General features: G+C 40.9%; 1 protein-coding gene across 2 annotated transcripts in view; it reads right to left on the reverse strand.

The window, feature by feature from the left end:
• Positions 1 to 19,681, reverse strand: part of UBA2 (ubiquitin like modifier activating enzyme 2) — a 43,118-nt gene that overhangs the window by 17,736 nt on the left and 5,701 nt on the right. For both annotated transcript variants that reach the window (XM_053608250.1, XM_053608251.1), the window contains 7 exons: positions 18,554 to 18,618; positions 17,634 to 17,734; positions 14,267 to 14,388; positions 8,488 to 8,555; positions 7,550 to 7,671; positions 2,637 to 2,736; positions 62 to 228 (listed from right to left, as the gene is read on the reverse strand). In XM_053608250.1, coding sequence (XP_053464225.1) covers positions 62 to 228; positions 2,637 to 2,736; positions 7,550 to 7,671; positions 8,488 to 8,555; positions 14,267 to 14,388; positions 17,634 to 17,734; positions 18,554 to 18,618 — 745 coding nt within the window. The remainder of the gene's footprint in view (positions 1 to 61; positions 229 to 2,636; positions 2,737 to 7,549; positions 7,672 to 8,487; positions 8,556 to 14,266; positions 14,389 to 17,633; positions 17,735 to 18,553; positions 18,619 to 19,681) is intronic.

Consider the following 19,681-nt stretch of genomic DNA (forward strand, 5'->3'; position numbering starts at 1 on the left):
GCAGCTCAAGAACTAAAATATATTTGGATGTGAGTACTTGCCACACATTGTAAAAACGAACCTTGTCCCATATGAGCTCAGCTCCATCCCCCTTTTCTGCTAAATGAACTCTCAATGTCTCAATGCTCTTTGAAAAAAGACTTGCATAGCTCTTTACATCTAGAACCTGCTGGTCTTTCAGGCCTAACTGGGGTTCATTTTGTTGATCTGATGCATTGGTTTCTTCTCCTAAGGGAAAAAAAATATTAAAAATTTCACTAACAAACATCATTCCTCCACTGTGTTCTATTCAACGAATTCAGTCCCTGATTAATAAGAAAACCAAAGAATACGGTGGCTGAGGCATGTAATCCTAGCACCGTGGGAAGCGGAGGCCAGTGGATTGCTTGAGCTTAAGAGTTTGAGACCATCCTGAACAACAGCGAGACTTCATCTATTAAAAAAAAAATCGCCAGATGTTTTGGCAGACTCCTATAGTCCCAGCTACGTGGGAGGCCAAGGCAAGAGTCTCTTTTTTTAGAGACAGAGTCTTACTTTATCGCCCTCGGTAGAGTGCGGTGGTCTCACAGTTCACAGTAATCTCAAATTCCTGGGCTTAGGCAATTCTCTTGCCTCAGCCTCCGAGTAGCTGGGACTGCAGGCGCCTGCCACAATGCCTGGCTATTTTTTGTTGCAGTTTGGCTGAGGCTGGGTTCTAACACGCCACCCTCAGTATTTGGGGCCCGTGCCCTACCCACTGAACCATAGGCACTGCCCTTCAAGAGAATCTCTTCAGAGTTTGAGTTGCTGTGAGCTATGATGCTACAACACTTTACCAAGGGTGACAAAGTGAAACGGTCTGAAAAAAATAAATAAATAAAAATTAAAAAAACAAAGAATGTGTAACAAATTCTATTAAAATATCTATCAAGGCTTGGGTCCTGTGGCTCAAGTGGCTAAGGCGCCATATACCTGAGCTGGCAGGTTTGAATCCAGCCCGGGCCTGCCAAACAACAATGACAGCTGCAACCAAAAAATAGCCGGGCGCTGGGGCAGGCGCCTATAATCCCAACTACCTGGGAGGCAGAGGCAGGAGAATCGCTTCAGCCCAGGAGTTGGAGGTTGCTGTGAAATGTGATGCCACAGCACTCTACCCAGTGCAACAGCTTGAGGCTCTATCTCAATAAATAAATAAATAAATAATCTATCAATATAATACAAATATCTGTATAAGAAAACTATTAAAATTCAGACAGGAAAGGTAAAAACCACCTCAGGATCTGACAGGACTGAGGGATTCAAGGATATAATGTAGGTAAGTGTTATGCCCAGCACACAGTGCTCAGAAAGTGGAAGTCATATTTTAACATCTGGAAAGTATCCCATGTTGTCCAGAACTGCTCCAAAGTGACATTACAAGTCTCCTGAAATCACTTTTGAGTTCCAGAGCCTCTGCACTACTGTGCACAAATTAAGGGCATTGCAGTTCAAACAAAAGGGAGATGAAATGTGTCAATAAGGAACTAGTCACTACAATAGTTTTTTTTTTTTTTTCGTAGAGACAGAGTCTCACTGTACCACCCTCGGGTAGAGTGCCCTGGTGTCACACGGCTCACAGCTACCTCTATCTCTTGGGCTTACGCGATTCTCCTGCCTCAGCCTCCAGAGCAGCTGGGACTACAGGCGCCTGCCACAACACCTGGCTATTTTTTTGTTGCAGTTTGGCCGGGGCTGTGTTTGAACCCGCCACCCTCAGCATATGGGGCTGGCGCCCTACTCACTGAGCCACAGGAGCCGCCTACTACAATAGTTTTTTCTGAGACAGAGTTTCATTTTGTCACACTCGGTAGAGTGCCGTGATGTCACAGCTCACAGCGACCTCCAGCTCTCAGGCTTAGGCAATTCTCTTGCCTCAGCCTCCCAAGTAGCTGGGACTACAGGGGCCCACCACAACGCCTGGCTATTTTTTTGTTGTGGTTTGGCTGGATTTGAACCCACCACCCTTGGTATATGGAGCCGGTGCCCTACTCACTGAACCACAGGCACTGCCCACTACAATAGCTTTTTTCCCTGCATTTAGAATTTTAAAATGTGCTGGCGCAGTGGTGCAGGCCTGTAGTTCTGACCCCAAAACAGCTGAGCCAGGAGGACTGCAGTTCAGGGTTACAGTGTGCTGTGACCTGTGAATAGTCATTGTACTCCAGCCCTGACAACACGGCAAACATAGTTTCAAAAAATATTTTAAAATTTTAAAAAATTAACTTAAAAATATGCTTCTGAATTCAATCTTAAATATGTATGTACATCTGCATTCGTCATAACACTCTCAGAGAAAATGTGAAACAACTACATGTAACTCAACACGGGATTAATTTTGACTGAAAAAAGGCAAGTCAAAGTCTATGACTAGTATGATCTCATTTATATAAAGTGCACACGACTCTGTAAAACGGACCACCAGAACATTCCCTAAAATGGTAATAGTGGCTGTTTCTCTGAGTGATGGGACATTGGTGATGTTCTTCTTCATACTTTTTCTGAATTGTATGAATGTATGAACACACACCATTTTCAAGAAACAGTAGGGCTATTTACAGAGATTTTTAGGTGAGGGTATTTCCAGTTTAGGCATCATAACACCAAGAAGTATTCTTTACCTTGACTTTGTACTTCAGCCCAGTCCAATGGAACTGGAGGTTTCCTTTTCCGCCATAATTTGTCCATTGTCAATAGATATCTGATATCATCTTTAAAAAGCTTAAAAGAAAAAAAAAAAAAGACAAATTCCATGAAGCCCATCATCCTTAGGTTGATAAAAATGAGAAAATTTCAAAGACACGTGTCATATACCAGCAGAATAACAATTTTCAAAAGCAAAAATATTTGTAAATGAAATTTTACATATAATCCCTACATTTACAACAGTTAAAAGCTGACATGCCCTGGGGAATGCAGAGAAGAGAGTTTGAACTGTACTGACTGCCCTCCCCTCATTTGTCACCCCTCAAAGCACCCTTAAAACTCCAAACATCAGTCTGAAGCACAATCCTAAAAATTAAGGAGATGAATAAATACACACCAGCTCCGTAAGAACTGAACCCAGGAGCACAGAGGTATCTGTCAGCACGACCTCTGAGATCATGGGTACATGCCAATCAAGCACATCCATGTTTTTTTTTTTGTTTGAGACAGTCTTACTCTGTCGCCCTTGGTTGAGTACTGTGGAGTCACAGCTCACAGCAACCTCTGCTCTTGGGCCTAGGCAATTCTCTTGCCTCAGCCTCCCAAATAGCTGGGACTACAGGTGCCCTCCACAACACTCGGCTATTTTGTTGTTGTTGCAGTTTGGCTGGGACAGGGTTTACACCCGTCACCCTGGGTATATGGGGCCAGCACCCTGCTCATTGAGCCACAGGTGCCACCCGAAGCACATCCATGTTAAAAGTGCTCGACAGGGTTTCTAAACTGTCTCATCTTTGCAATACACCTTTCCTCAAACAAACAAAAAAGCAAAATTAAACACAAAAACTCCCAACAAAAATTACTACAAAAACATCACCACATGTAGACTGAGTGAAACCAGCAGCACATGAAAATGTGTGGCAGAATTTCAGGTGTTTAATATTTCCACTTTTTTCCCCATCTGCATTTTTCTATTGTTAACATCCAACACACTTACTGCAGGTACCAAGAAAGAATCTAGATTTGACTAAATTAAAAAATTAGGACTATTTCTATCAAAATATACTCAATTCAGGCTCAGTGCCTGTAGCTCAGCGGCTAGGGCGCCAATCACATACACCAAGGCTGGAGGGTTTGAATCCAGACTGGGCCTGCCAAACAACAATGACAATTACAAACCAAAAAATAGCCAGGTGTTGGGGCGGCACCTGTAGTCCCAGCTACTTGAGAGGCTGAGGCAAGAGAATCGTTAAGCCCAAGAGTTTGATGTTGCTGTGAGCTGTGATGCCACAACACTCTACCGAGCTCAACATAGTGAGACTCTGTCTCAAAAAACCTCAATTAAATCAATATGTATTGAGCATCCTTAATCTTTGGAGAACAATCTAAATACATAACCAAATGTAATTTATTGTGAAAATCACTATGCCTTGGGAGTGCTACAAGGATTTTTGTTTCACCTAAGAAATAAGGAAAAATTACAGAGATAATAACATCTGAAACTAGTACACAAGCAAGTAAGTCCATTACGATCTGGGTAACAAGTGTGAGTGGAGACATTTTATAGCGGTACTTGAATGCTTGAACCAGCAGTCTGCTTGTTGACCTGGGTAGAGTGCCATGGTGTTGTCATAGCTCACAGGAACCTCAAACTCCAGAGATCCTCTTGCCTCAGTGTTTCTATTTTCAGTAGAGACAGGGTCCTGTGAACCAGCAGTTTTCTATGTGTAAACTTCACCTCTCTGAATTTTAATCAACTACTTCTAAATACTAGGAATCCTTCAGAATTCTGTACTGACCCATCTTCTCGCTCTATCCTGTTGCTATATCATGTCCATCCCCAAGTTAAATCACATCTACAAACCTAATCCCAATTGCATGATCATCTAAACCTCTCTACCTACCTACAGAGTTATTTATCTAATGTTCCAAAACAAATTCAAATGGGCTTAAAACTGATTTATCAGCTCTGACCCATACACATCTGCCGCCCACCTTAAATCTCATCTATGTCCATCCACCTGTCCAGGAAGAAACAAGATGCTCGCCTTTGCATTTTCTTTGTTGTAACAATGGGGCCCTCTTTGCTGTCTATGGCAAATGTACCTTGCTTTGTAAATTTTCTTACTCTGTAAACCTAGCTTTCTCTTCCTCAATAAACTTTCTTTCATGCTTGCCTAAAAAAAAAAAGAAGAAAAAAGGGCGGTGCCGGCTCCATATACCAAGGGTGGCGGGTTCAAACCCGGCCCCAGCTGAACTGCGACCAAAAAATAGCCGGGCGTCGTGGTGGGTGCCTGTAGTCCCAGCTACTTGGGAGGCTGAGGCAAGAGAATCGCTGAAGCCCAGGAGTTGGAGGTTGCTGTGAGGTGTGTGATGCCATGGCACTCTACCAAGGGCTATAAAGTGAGACTCTGTCTCTACAAAAAAAAAAAAGCAGGTGCTGGGCGGTGCCTGTGGCTTAAAGGGGTTGGGCACTGGCCCTGTATGCTGGAGATGGAGGGTTCAAACCCAGCCCTGGCCAAAAACTGCAGGAAGAAAAAAAAAAAAAAAATCAGGTGCTATTCTGGATTCTTTGCTATACACATCCCAAGTCCTGTTGAGTCCATTCCTCTTCCATGCTAGCAGGCAAGCGCAGATGGCCTGTACTTCGGATGACTCAGGCACTACGCAACGTAAGAGGCGCTGTCACGCATTGGTTTCGATATGAATTCTCAGGTCCTGGAGTGGTGCATGCCTTCTGTGCCCTCACAGGGACTCATTATTATAGAAGTCTACCTTTCAATGGATTCTAGCTGTCTTGGTAAACATCTTTACCACGGCCAGAAAGTCTAGGCTGATCTGGCCTCAGCTCACCTTTCTAGTCATCTCCTTCCACTTTCTCCTTTAATGGTAACTATTTCAGTTTTCCAATCTGAGATTTTCTTTGTACATCCTGGACTCCTATTCCCACACCTATTCTTTCAAGTCTTAGGCTTAAATGTTATCTCCTCTGTGATGCCTCTTCTGAACCCTCCAAGTAAGTTAGGCCTACTTATTATTAAAGGGTCCCAGAACAATAAACTTACACTCTAAATCTGAAATTACTTGTTCAACATTTAACTTTCCATCTAGACTGAGTTCTTTCCAAAGAGCAGGGACCCTGTCTTTTATCTTGTTCACAACCAAAGCACACAGGAGACGCTTAAAATTATCTTTTAAACAATAAACTAAAGAAGGATGTCACATTTTTCTGACACTGAAATGTTGCTCAGATTGGAATAAAAAGGTTATCAATTGGGAAAATATTGCTGTTGTCTACAAAGTATAATCAAGGTAAAAATCATTTTTACCTTTTCCTTAAGGCTGTAGTGAGAAAATAAATGCCATGATCAACCTGTACCACTGAGGAAAAAAGGTGACGTATATTATAAGATGGAGAGAACAGGAGGCCATTTGCTTAGAGAGCAGAACCTGGCACATCAGAAAGCAGAAGAGAAGCCAGGAAGACAAGAGATATAAGGTAGAAAGAAAATACCATTTAACGAGTAGGTACGAAGGGAGAGAAAAACACCATGTCAAGAGTTAGCCCTTACTGAAAGAGCTTTTCCTCCAACAGAAAGAAAAAGGTAACAGTATAGCAAATTATGCCCAATGGCTTCAAACCTATTAACATGTCCTTAAGGTCACCTGCTCAGTGAGGGTGACAAGAGTATATGAGGTGGTTTAAGAAGAGTTGGGAAAGTTTTAAATATCTACTGTAATAAGCTTGTTAGAGTCAAGAACAAATAAAAAGATTTTTTTTGAGACAAAGTCTACTGTGTTGCCCTCAGTAGAGTGATGTGGTATCACAGCTCACAGCAACCTCAAACACTTGTGAAACAGGATCTTGCTTTTGCTCAGGCTGGTCTCAAACTTGTGGATCACCTGTGAGCTCAAACAATCCACTGCCTCAGACTCCCAGAGTGCTGGGATTACAGAGGCGTGAACCAGCCCAGCCCGTAAAAAGACTTAAGACATAGAACAGAGGAGCCCAGCTGAGCAATAATTACAGGTAGACTCAATCTTGTAGGTATCACTAGAAACAGTCTGCAGGCAAGTAACACACACCAATGAAAAGAGATTTCACCAAGAACACAAGACTAAGGGATTCAAGGGCGATTCAGAACTTGGCAAGATGACAATGAAGATTTGAGCAGGAAAAGGGGTAAAACTGAAGACGAGAAGCAGGAAAACCAAGAAATTCCATAAAAGTGAGAGAACAGAAGACAACCAAGGTAAGCAAGCCTCTGTATTTTACCTCCTATAAAGATGCTATACTGATATTTGGTAAAGGTGCTAAAATTTCGAAACCTCCTTATCCTCACCATATCAATTATTTTATCAGGACTGCATCAGGAAAATACACAGAAAAAAGTTTAACTTAATTTTATGTATTATCTAGAAACAATTAGAGGCTCGGAGCACGTAGCTCAGTGAGTGGGGTGCCGGCCACATACACCGAACAAAGCTGGTGGGTTCTAGCCCAGACCCTAAACAACAATGATAACTACAACAAAAAAATAGCTGGGCATAGGAAGGTGCCTGTGGCTCAAAGGAATAGGGTGCCAGCCCCATATACCGGAGGTGGCGGGTTCAAACCTGACCCTGGCCAAAAAAACTGCAGATTAAAAAAAAAAAAGGCACTGTGGCAGGTGCCTATAGTCCCGGCTACTTGGGAGGCTGAGGCAAGAGAATTGCTTAAGCCCAACAGTTTGAAGTTGCTGTGAGCTGACGCCATTGCACTGTACTGAGGGCGAACTAGTGAGACTCTGTCTCAAAAAAAAAAATAAAAAATAAAGAAAAAGTAAAATAAAATAAAAACAATTAGAATAATAAATCTACCCACAATTGTAAGGAAAGTAAACCAAACCTTGGTAAAAAGTTTAATTGGATCGTATCCAGTTGATTTGGCCCATTCCTTAGTGGAAATACGTTTAATGTCACCGTCTTCATTAGAGGCTCTGGCTCTGGCTTCAGCTTCTGTTGGCTCCCCTACAAAACAAACATTTTATTTTCAACAGCAATGAACTACAGGACTGAGCTCTCCCATTAGTGGTGGAAAAAAGAATCACTATGGAATACACCCACATGTGACACATTCTGAATTCAAGAAGGAAAATGCTTCTAATAAAGTCTATATATTCAAAGTTCAAAATGCAGATCTATCAAGAGATCTGAGAACAACTCCCAGCTCTTATTTCCTAGATTTGTTCAATTTCTCTTCACTTTCACTTCCTCACTAGTAAAACAGGGAAACATTTTTTTAATAACTACTTTAAAATAATTCATGTTAGACAAGGCGCAGTGGATCCTAGCACTCTTGGAGGCTAAAACGAATGAATTGCTTGAGCTCACAAGTTTAAGACCAATCTGAGCAAGAGTGAGACCGCGTCTCTAAAAAATAGGCATTGTGGTAGACGCTTTGGAAGTCTTGGCGCCTCAGCGACTTGGAAGGCTGAGGCAAGAGAATCACTGAGCCAAGAGTGTAAGGTTGCTGTGAACTAAGACGCCACAGTATTCTACCCAGGATGACTGAGACTCTGTCTCAAAAAAAAAAAAAAAAAAAAAAAAAAAAAAAAAAGCGGGGGAGGGGGTCCTGTGGTTCAAAGGCAGGGCGCAGGCCCCATATGCCAGAGGTGGCGGGTTCAAACCCAGCCCTAGCCAAAAAAAAGAAAGAAAAAAAATCATGTTAAGCACATATTATTTTGTACATACATCAACTACCTTTTTCTTTTAAGCTACCAATATTAAATTAGCAAAATAAAGGCAGCAGTCATAAATAAAACATATGCCAAATAGTTCACTCACAGGCAGCTTCAGGATCAGCTCTGTCAGGGGATACTTCTTGATCAGCATCTTCTTCACCAAACAGCTGGCTATAATTTAAGAGTAGTGAATATTCACATACAACCAAGCGATCCAAATTAATGGGGTTTATTTTTCCTACTTTCCTCACAACCACCTAATTTATCGCAAATGTTTAGCAGGGATAAAGAATGAACAGTTGATAAATACTCTATAAACCGAGAAGTATGAAAGCAATCTGCTTAGCTAGCTAGCATCGTAATTGCAACCACAATGCAAACAAGGCTAGAATCTTGCAGATCCATATCCAGGCCTAAGAGCAAGGCTCTGAACATTCCAACCTTGGTTCAGGAAACAGATGAGTGGCTTTTACAGTCCATCCTGGATAAAATTCTAACACCAGAATAATGTGAGTAAAGTGCACCTGAAATTAGCTATTCAAAAACCGTAATTTACACACCTGTCTGTGTGGAGTCCTATTCTACGTGCAGGAAACTCGGCAGTGAACAAGACTTTCTTTTTCTCATGGTAGTATCTTAACTACTGAACAGAGCCTTAAGAAACAATTTTAAAGTATTAAGTGAGATTCTTTATTTAATCAAGTTATCCTAAAAACTGTTTAATAACTTTTTTTTTTTTTTGAGACAGAGCCTCAAGCTGCCACCCTGGGTAGAGTGCCATGCCATCACAGCTCACAGCAACTTCCAACTCCTGGGCTCAAGCAAGTCTCCTGCCTCCGCCTCCCAAGTAGCTGGGACTACAGGCACTCCCCACAACGCCCAGCTTTTTTTTGGTTGCGGCTGTCATTGTTATTTGGCAGGCCCGGGCTGGATTTGAACCCTCCAGCTCAGGTGTATGTGGCAGGCGCCTTAGCCAACTGAGCCACAGGTGCCGAGCCACGTTTAATAACTCTTATGGATATAAAAGTTTCCAACCTTTCGTACACATAGGACTCAATAAAGTTATCTTAAAGAAATCCTTTGTAGGGTGGCACCTGTGGCTCAGTGGGCAGGGCGCCGGCCCCATATTTCGAGGAGGTGGGTTCAAACCTGGTCCTGGCCAAACTGCAACAAAAAAATAGCCAGGCGTTGTGGCAGGCGCCTGTAGTCCCAGCTACTCGCGAGGCTGAGGCAGGAGAATTGCCTAAGCCCAGGAGTTGGAGGTTGCTGTGAGCTGTGACGCCACAGCACTCTACCAAGGGCAATCCAGTGAGACTCTGTCTCTTAAAAGAAAAAAACAAAGGCGGCACCTGTGGCTCACTCGGTAAGGCGCCGGCCCCATATACCGAGGGTGACGGGTTCAAGCCCGGCCCCGGCCAAACTGCAACCAAAAAATAGCCGGCGTTGTGGTGGGCGCCTGTAGTCCCAGCTACTCGGGAGGCTGAGGCAAGAGAATCGCTTAAGCCCAGGAGTTGGAGGTTGCTGTGAGCTGTGTGAGGCCACAGCACTCTACTGAGGGCCATAAAGTGAGACTCTGTCTCTACAAAAAAAAAAAATAATAATAATAAATAAATAAATAAATAAATAAATCCTTTGTATAAAAAAAACCCCTTATATCTAATTTTAAAGCTCCTTATACATAAGAAAATGCCCATTTAGTGGTACTAACTCTTCCAATGACAGATGAGAGTTCCTACTCTTTACTTTCTCTCCAGACTTAATGCTTTGCCGAGTATTGAGCACAAAATAGTACAGATGGTCTGCCATTCAGCGGTCTGCTTGTAAGTTTTCAATTTTACACTGGGTGGTTTATTGAGATATTAAAAGCATTTGCAACTAATCATGTGTTTCTTGGGATCTCAGTTGAAGAGCATCTGTGTGTCACTGTGGTCTCCTATTTCGTTTTGCAAGTCATGTCAAGGTTAAACCTATCTTCCTTTGCTTATTGCCTACTTGGGTTACCCTTTAAGTAAAAATGCCTACTCACTGGCTCGGCACCTGTGGCTCAAGTGGCTAAGGCGCCAGCCACATACACCTGAGCTGGCAGGTTCGAATCCAGCCCAGGCCTGCCAACAACAATGACGGCTGCAATCAAAAAAATAGCTGAGTGTTGTGGTGGGCGCCTATAGTCCCAGCTACTTGGGAGGCAGAGGCAGGAGAATCATTTGAGCCCCATTGGAGGTTGCTGTGAGCTGTGAAGCCACAGCACTCTACCCAGGGCGACAGCTTGAAGCTCTGTCTCAAAAAAAAAAGAAAATGCCTATTCATGTTAGTTTTATATTTTTTCTTACTGATTACAGGAATGTATTTTGAATCAAAATCTTTAGTTGACTGGTATGTCAAATTTTCCCCAATATCTTATTTACAAGTCATTTTAAGACAAGACGTTTAATGAATTTAAATGTATGAATTCTTTTCATTACTAGTGCTTTTTGTATAGTTAAGAAATTATTCCCTAATCCAGAGTACAGATATTTACTCCTATATTATAAGGGTTTAAAGTTCTGCCTGTCAGAGCTAAATCTTTAATCCATTTGGACTTAATTTTAATTTATTGCTTAAAGGAGGGAATGAAACTTTTCCCACACTGATAACCAACTGCCCTACCTTTTATTTAATGCCTACGATCTACTCTGCAACCCTGGCTATGAGATCTCAATGGTCTGTTTAATCACAGTAGAAAATACCCTGTGCCAGCAGCACACTATTTTTAATTAATATTAAATACTGCCATCTGTTAGAACAAATCATCCCAACTTACTCTACCCTACAAGTGTTTCGGCTCCCCCTGGGCCCTATTCTTCCATATACATTTTAGAACCACTGAACAAATTCCAGTAAAATCTCTCATTTATAGATCAGTTTGGAGATAAATGATTTGACATTGTAAGAGTCTTATAGATCTTAAAAAATTTATCCTCAAGTACTTAATGCCTTCTGTTTGGTTTTGTTTTTCAGACAGAGTCTCATTTTGTCACCCTTGGTAGAGTGCGATGGCATCACAGCTCACAGCAACTTCCAACTCCTGAGCTTAAGCAATTCTCCTGCCTCAGCCTCCCAAGTAGCTGGGACAACAGGTGCTCGCCACAACGCCCGGCTATTTTTAGAAATGGGGTCTTGCTCTGGCTCAGGCTGGTCTCAAACCTGTGAGCTCAGGCAATCCACCCACCTCAGCTTGCCAAGTGCTGGCCTTTTGATGTTTTTATATTTATCTTTTTACAGTTACTCCATGTTTTTATAATTATCTAATTTTAAATTACATTTTCTAACTGCCTGATGTTATATAGAGAAATTTAATCGTTTTATGATCTTTTAGTTGACCCTGTAGATAAAAGATTTTATTTATAATAATTTGTGATTCTTTGGAGTTTTCTATGTAGCCATATTACATGCAAATAACAACTTTGTTTCTTTCCATCTCTATTCCTAAGCTTGTATTTTCTTTCTCTTGTCTTACTGTGCTGCCTGGGAAATCTGTACCCACACCACTGGAAACAGAATGGGCATCTTCATCTCAGCCATCTTTCCAAAGGGAACACTTTAAAGTTATTATTAAAAACAATGCTTGAGACTGAAGTGTGGTGGTTCATGCCTATAATCATAGCACTTTGGGGAGGCCAAGGCAGGAGGGCCACTTGAGCCTGGAAGTTTGAGGCTATGGTGAGGTATGACAGCACCACTGCACTACACCATGTTGACAGAGCGAAATCCTGGCTCTAAGGAAAAAAAAAACTATTGGAGGCTTGGTGCCTGTAGCTCAGTGGCTAGGGTGCCTGTCACATACACTGGGGCTGGCAGGTTCAAACCTGGCCTAGGCCTGCTAAACAACGACAACTACAACAAAAAAATAACCAGGCATTGTGGACGGTAGGCGCCTGTAGTCCCAGCTACTTGAAAGACTGAGGCAAGAGAATTGCTTCAGCCCACGAGTTTGAGGCTGCTGTGAGCTGTAATGCCCTGGCACTCTACTGAGGGTGACAAAGTGAGACTCCGTCTCAAAAAAAAAAAAAACACACAAAAACACCCTCTTGCATTAAATATATGGATGGCAAATGGTGGGAGCCAGGGTTCTATTAGAATGGGAATTTACACATAAGGGGAAGAAGCTAGAATGATCCATTAATGGATTACAGTTAGAAACATTTACTATAAACTCAAGTTTAGCTTACCATAGATACAGACAGTTGGATAATGAAATATTTTGCCCCATAAATTAAGAGGGCCCAAGATGACACCCCAGAAGCATGTCTAAATACCCAGGTCTTGATTTTTAATACCATTCTTCAATGAAAAGAACCAGTGATCCTTGGAGAAGTTGCTTATCCTAGGACTGGAGTAGAAAATACATAAGATGGCCTGGAGCATCTTGTATTGCCAGAAAATAAGAAACTGCTCAATAATAACACAAAAAAATTTAACACATTGATGGACTGAATCAACTGAAATAGCTCCCAATGGTCAAAGAAAGAACAATTTGAAAAACAAAATATAGGGCGGCGCCTGTGGCTCAGTCGGTAAGGCGCCGGCCCCATATACCGAGGGTGGCGGGTTCAAACCCTGCCCCGGCCAAACTGCAACCAAAAAATAGCCGGGCGTTGTGGCGGGCGCCTGTAGTCCCAGCTACTCGGGAGGCTGAGGCAAGAGAATCGCTTAAGCCCAGGAGTTGGAGGTTGCTGTGAGCTGTGTGAGGCCACGGCACTCTACCGAGGGCCATAAAGTGAGACTCTGTCTCTACAAAAAAAAAAAAAAAAAAAAAAAGAAAAACAAAATATAGTACTGGATTATAATCTAAAGTATAAAGTATATATAGTATCAATGAATCTATATTGATAATAAAAAATGACTAAGTGGGCTCGGTGCCTGTAGCAGTGGTTACAGCGCTAGCCACATAACCGAAGTTGATGGGTTCAACCCCGGGCCAGGCCAGCTAACCAACAATGACAACTGCAACAACAACAAAAAATAGCAGGACACTGTGGCGGGCACCTGTAGTCCCAGCTACTTGGGAAGCTGAGCCAAGAGAACTACGTAAGCCCAAGAGTTGGAGGTTGCTGTGAGCTGTAATGCCACAGCACTACTGAGGGTAACATAGTAAGACTCTGTCTCAAAAAAAAAAAAAAAGTGTTTATTAAGTTTCTTTAAGGTACAGTACTATATTGTGGCTTTCTTATTTCTTCCTTTTTTTCATTACACCTATTTGAGCCAGTCTTGTAAGTTTTAAAAAATGAATTTATCCAGATCAGTTATTTTTTCCAGTCTTGTAAGTTTTAAAAAATGAATTTATCCAGATCCGTGTATGTAACAGGTTGGTCTTCTCTTATTATCATTCATTTCATTTTTTTCTTGTTAATCTATGCTGAGATTATGTTCCTTGTTTAGTTCTTACTCATTACCCCCCTCTATTTCAATAATCAAAGCTGCCAGGTGTTTTTACTCTTAACTACATTATTCCTTCTCAGTTTTAAGTCTATTCTGTGGTTCATTTTCTAAATTAAGCCAGATTCTTAGCTTAAAAAAAAAAAAACTTCTATTTATAATCCCAGCTACTTAGAAGACTGAGGCTAGAGAACCTCTCCAGGTCAGGAGTTTGAGATCAGCCTGAGCAAGAATAATAGAAATAATTAGCCAGGCATTGTAGCACGTCTACATGTCTATCTTTAATATCAGACTTAATTTCCTAAAAAGTCATGACTGAATTTAAATTAACCCAAGATATATTATAAAAATGTTAACTAAAGTGTCCCCTCACAATAAACACTATCAGTATAATCTTAAGATATTTAAATATAAATGACTCCAATTTCCATCATCATCAATATTCCCAGAAACATATATACTCTTACTTGAACAAATACTTTGCCCAAACAATGCAATGAATAGGTTCTGAAGGTGTGTTACGAATTGTACAGCCAGGAAACGTCCTCTGGGTTGGCTTAGGATGACATTCATAACACTCGGTCACACCCTACAAAATTAGGATACAAGAAAAATATTTATTTCATCATGGTAGTTGTTGAACATTATAAGGTAATATAAACACTTTATATATTCATCTACATTCTAACTGGGTTTTATGTTGTCAAGAAAATTTAATCCTTATTTCATAAACTGTAACACAATAAATTTAATCAACCACAGCCACAGTTAAGGCTGTGCCATGACTCTTGATTCCTGGCCCAGTGGACATTACTTATAGCCAAATAAAAGTTATTGCACCTGAGTGTCAAAAGTTTACCTTGATTGAGCTAAACAGAAAGAAAAACTATTAAAAGATAAACAACAGCTTTTCAAAAATTGTTTCTCAAAGGAGTAAATTTGTTATTTAAATATTATTCATAGCCATATGCCTTGAGATATATACATATATATAAAGAAGTGAATTTAGAAGTATTAATTTCAAGATATATCTAGATACTCAGAAAAATCCTAGGTATTACTAAACCAAATACTCTTCGTTTTGTTGATATATATCAAAGTTTCAGATTACAGTGGAAGGAAAAATTCTCTGACACCTGTGAAAATTTTTCAAAACTTATCAAATGAGGTGGCTCACACCTATAATCCTAGGAGTATAGGAGGCCAAGGAGGGTAAACTGCCTGAGCTCACAGGTTCGAGACCAGCCTGAGCAAAAGGGAGACTATCTCTGAAAAACGGCCAAGCATTGTAGCAGGCGCCTATAGTCCCAGCTAATTGGGAGGCTGAACCAAGGCAACTGCTTGAGCACAAGAGTTTGAGGTTGCTGTAAGCTGTGATGCCACAGCACTCTATAGAGGGCAACAAGAGACTCTGTCTCAAAAACAAAACAAAATAAAACCTTAATCAAATGAACCTTTTTTTCTTCACCTCAGTAATTCTCTTCGCTGGGCTTGGTGGCTCATGCCTGTAATCTACTGGGAGGCTGAGGCAGGTGGACCGCCTGAGCTCAGGAGCTCCAGACTAACCTGAGCTAGAGAGAGACCCTGTTTCTAAACACAGCCAGGCATTGTGGTGGGAACCTGTCATCCTGGGCAGAGGCAAGAGGATAGCAAGAGATTGAGGTTGCTGAGAGGTATGATGCCACAGCACTCTACTGAGGGCAACAAAGTAAGACTCTGTCTCAAAGGATTGGCACCCGTAGCTCAGTGGTTAGGGTGCCACATATACCGGGGCTGGTGGGTTCGAACCTGGCCTGGGCCTGCTAAACAACGACAACTACAACAAAAAAATAGCCGGGCATTGTAGAGGGCGCCTGTGGTTCCAGCTACTTGGGAGGCTAAGGCAAAAGAACACTTAAGTTCAAGAGTTTGAGGTTGCTGTGAGCTGTGACAACATGGCACTCTACCAAGGGTAACATGGTGAGACTCTCAGGAAAAAAAAAAACTCTGTCTCAAAGAAGAAGGAAAAAAAAAAAAAAAACAAAAAACCAGTTTTCTTAGACCAGTGCAGTGGCTCACGCCTGTAATTCTAACACTCTTGAGAGGCTGAGGCGGTGGTCTGCCTAAGCTCAGACCAGCTGGATTAAGACAAGCCTGAGAAAGACCGAGACCCAGTCTCTACTAAATAGAAAAAACTAGCCAGGTGTTGTGGCGGGCGCCTGTAAACCCAAGAGTTTGTAATTGCTGTGAGTTATGATGCCACAGCACTCTACCTAGGGCAACAGTCTCAAAAAATAAATAAATAAAAACAAAACAACAACAACAACATTTCAACTTCAAGTCTTAACACACTGGTAACCTAGGATCACGGGAAGGAGGTATAACAAAGGCAACCTTGGCGGCGCCTGTAGCTTAGTGTCTGTAGTTCGGCCACATACACCGAGGCTGGCGGGTTCTAACCGGGCCTGCGCCAGCTAAAACAACAATGACAATTCCAACAACAAAAATAATAGCCAGGCGTTGTGACGGGCACCTGTAGTCCCAGCTATGTGGGAGGCTGAGGTAAGAGAATGGCATAAACCCAAGGCTGTGAGCTGTGATGCCACAGCACTCTACCCAGAGTGACAGCTTGAGACTGTCCTAAAAAAAAAGAACCCGAGAAAACAAAAAAACAAACAAAAGCAATCTCATAATTGTTAAAGAACAAAAAAACCATAAAAATTGTCTTTAATATAAATTGCAGCAGATTCAGGACTATTCGTCTAAAACCATTTCTTATACACCCTTAGCATTCCAATGCTTTCTTAGAAGCGGCCACATAGCAAGCACTCATCTCTCACAGAATACTACAAAAAGAATCCTGCTTAAATTTTCAACAGATATGGAAGGCCTCCATTTATTCAACTAAATTTAACACATAGTCACATGTACAACAGTCTTTGTAGAATGATACTGAATATGCTTCTAAGGATAATATTTAACAGTTAAAGTAAAGCCATCATTTTCAGCATGGATAAACTGCTGAAAATTATCAGACAAAACCAACGAAATTTAAGTATAATTCCCTTTTCATAATCTCAAAACCTATAAAACGATTCTTCAAATATTTCCATAACGTTTAATTTCTTAAAATAAGTAAAAGAAAAGATATTTGAAAAGCAAGCAAATCACAATGTTGAGATTTTTACAACTGTGTTATGGATGTTCAAGTATTTCCTCTATTATTCTCTAGTACCTAAATGTTTGAAATACTTCCCCCCAAAAGCATTTTCCAAGTTCTCTTCAGATACAGAAATCCAGACTCCTTTAGACAAAAGTAACTTTCAGATATCTGGTTTATCATGTATCCACTACAGCAAGGGTGTCCAACCTGTGGCCTCTGGTTCACAGGATGATTTTATGAGTTTTTTTGCTTATCTGTGTTGTCAGTTACCAGGAAAAGTACACACAGACCTTTTTTTTTTTGTTAATCAGCTTTTGCTAGTGTTTGCTATTTAATGTTGTGGCCCAAGACAACTCTTACTCTTCCCATGTGCAGCAGGCAAACAAACCAACAAAAAGACACTCCTGAACTACAGTATGACAGGTAGTCACGGCTAACAAGAATTTTTAAAGGAAAGTAAAGTTTATTATGCTAGCAATCTAAGGATTGCTAATTAAACAAAGTGGCAAAACTAAAGTATCTGCCTGCCCATAGTCTTTCTGGGTACTTTCCCGGCATCCCAACTTTTATACAGGAATGAAAATCTTTGTATTTTGGATGCTGATCTGCTTCTATAATATAAATTTGACGTTTCTTCCTCCCTAGGTCTCAAATATTTGAAAAAGTAAGAAACAAACAACACTTTTCTCAACCTTTTTGATAGTAGTTACTTGTCCAAGGTAACCAGCAGTTCCACTCTCAATGAGAGGGACATCGGCTGCCAGACACATCCTATTAACATGGTTTCGGGCAGCTGGAAAAAAAACATTAGTTAGAAAGAGTTTTAGTTAGGATGACATATACACAAACTATTTCTCACTGTTTTTATTTTATGTACTATTTCCTTATGGCTATGACCAGAGTAGTAACTGTAAATCAGAGACATTCACTTAACAAAATCTCAAACACAAGGAATTTATGTATCACTAATTTAATCCAGAAAAAGCACCCCTAGAAACAATTTTTTAACCCTAAATAAAGTGCCACCATTTTTTTTTCTATTGTTGTATCTCAGCCAAAACAATGTGTTCCTTAACTCACCAATATTCCAATATAGTTACCAAGTAACACATGGAAGTCAAGTGAGGACTATGGGATTATCAGTTTGGAACTATTACAGCAGTTTAAAGCTGGGGGGAAAAAGAGGTTATAAAAGAGTCATTCTGATTCTGACTCTTTCTCATGGTTTTTCTTCTCATATTTCTCATCTCAAATCATTATGGATCCACTTGACAGATATAATTTTACAAATGGAAATAATTACAGGCAAGTTATATCACTAAGTATTATCACCCACACACATTGTAGGTAGTCACACTCTTTAGAGCTTTTTAACTTCACCTTTATTTACACTTTTTGATAGAACAGTAGAGTAAAATTTGATAGCTAAATTCCTACCTGGAACAAATCACTTCTAGATAAAACTGTAATCAGTTGGCAAGCTTTAAAACTGAGCATACATCCTTTAGGTGTTTTAAGTTCTAACTTATAAGGAAATACTTTAATAAATTTATAAGCTTTAATTTGGGAGAGAGGAAATACTGAGAAATTAAAAGTATTAAAATCATCTCACCTCTGTTATCTAAAGCATTCATAACCAATATAAACTGTCGAAAAAATTCCACATTATAGTCGGGGCTACAAGGCAAAATAAAAAAAAGGTCACCAAAACAACTAGCCTTATTTTATGTGATCTACTACAGTACACAGAGTCCTGAAAAAACATCAGTAAGTGCAAAAAATAACTGATATTAGGAGGATATGCCATTTAGACAAAAAGGTTTGACTTTTTCCAAATACAAGCCAATTTTAAATTATTTTCCCCAAATTCCTATCCTTTCTGGCTAGCTACCTAGGGTACAAAAACAGGATTACAAACTGGCAAAAAGATGGCATGACTTCACTAGTCCCACCAGGCCCTCTCCAGGCAGCAAGTGCTGGGAACATATAAAGAATACATTCCCAGGATCTGTCTGGCCTCTGGCTTCACCTCACATGGTCAGGATCAGGCAGAGTTCAGGCCCCTAGGGTCTCTGCTTTTAACAGCACAGGGAAAGCAACACAGGATAAGGAAGTTACAAGGCTATAGGCAGGTTTATAGAGCAAACATCCAGATTATAAAATAAGCTAGAGATACAAATGCTCTTAGAAAGTATAAAACTGGCGGGTGCCTGTAGTCCCAGCTACTCGGGAGGCTGAGGCAAGAGAATCGCGTAAGCCCAGGAGTTAGAGGTTGCTGTGAGCCGTGTGACGCCACGGCACTCTACCCGAGGGCGGTACAGTGAGACTCTGTCTCTACAAAAAAAAAACAAAAACAGAAAGTATAAAACTTTCCCCAATTCCAATACCTCAAACGAGGACTACTTTATTTTGAGACAGAATCTCAAGCTGTCGCCCTGGGTAGAGTGCCATGACATCATAGCTCACAGAAACCTCCAACTCTTGGGCTCAAGCAATCCTCTTACCTCAGTTTTGCTCAGGCTAGTCTTGAACTCCTGAGCTAAAGCAATCCACCTGCCTTGGCCTCCCAGAGTGCTAGGATTATAGTCATGAGCCACCGCACTCGGCCAAGAGGACTACTTCTAATGCCATTTTCTTGTAAACTACACAATAACTGTACATAAAGGATAATTTAGGTCCAGAGTTCCTTTGCTCCCACACCTCCAAAATTATACATTTATTCTGTTTATCTTTACTAAGA

This window comes from Nycticebus coucang, chromosome 10 (genome assembly GCF_027406575.1).
Source record: "Nycticebus coucang isolate mNycCou1 chromosome 10, mNycCou1.pri, whole genome shotgun sequence".
NCBI classification, from domain to species: domain Eukaryota; kingdom Metazoa; phylum Chordata; class Mammalia; order Primates; family Lorisidae; genus Nycticebus; species Nycticebus coucang.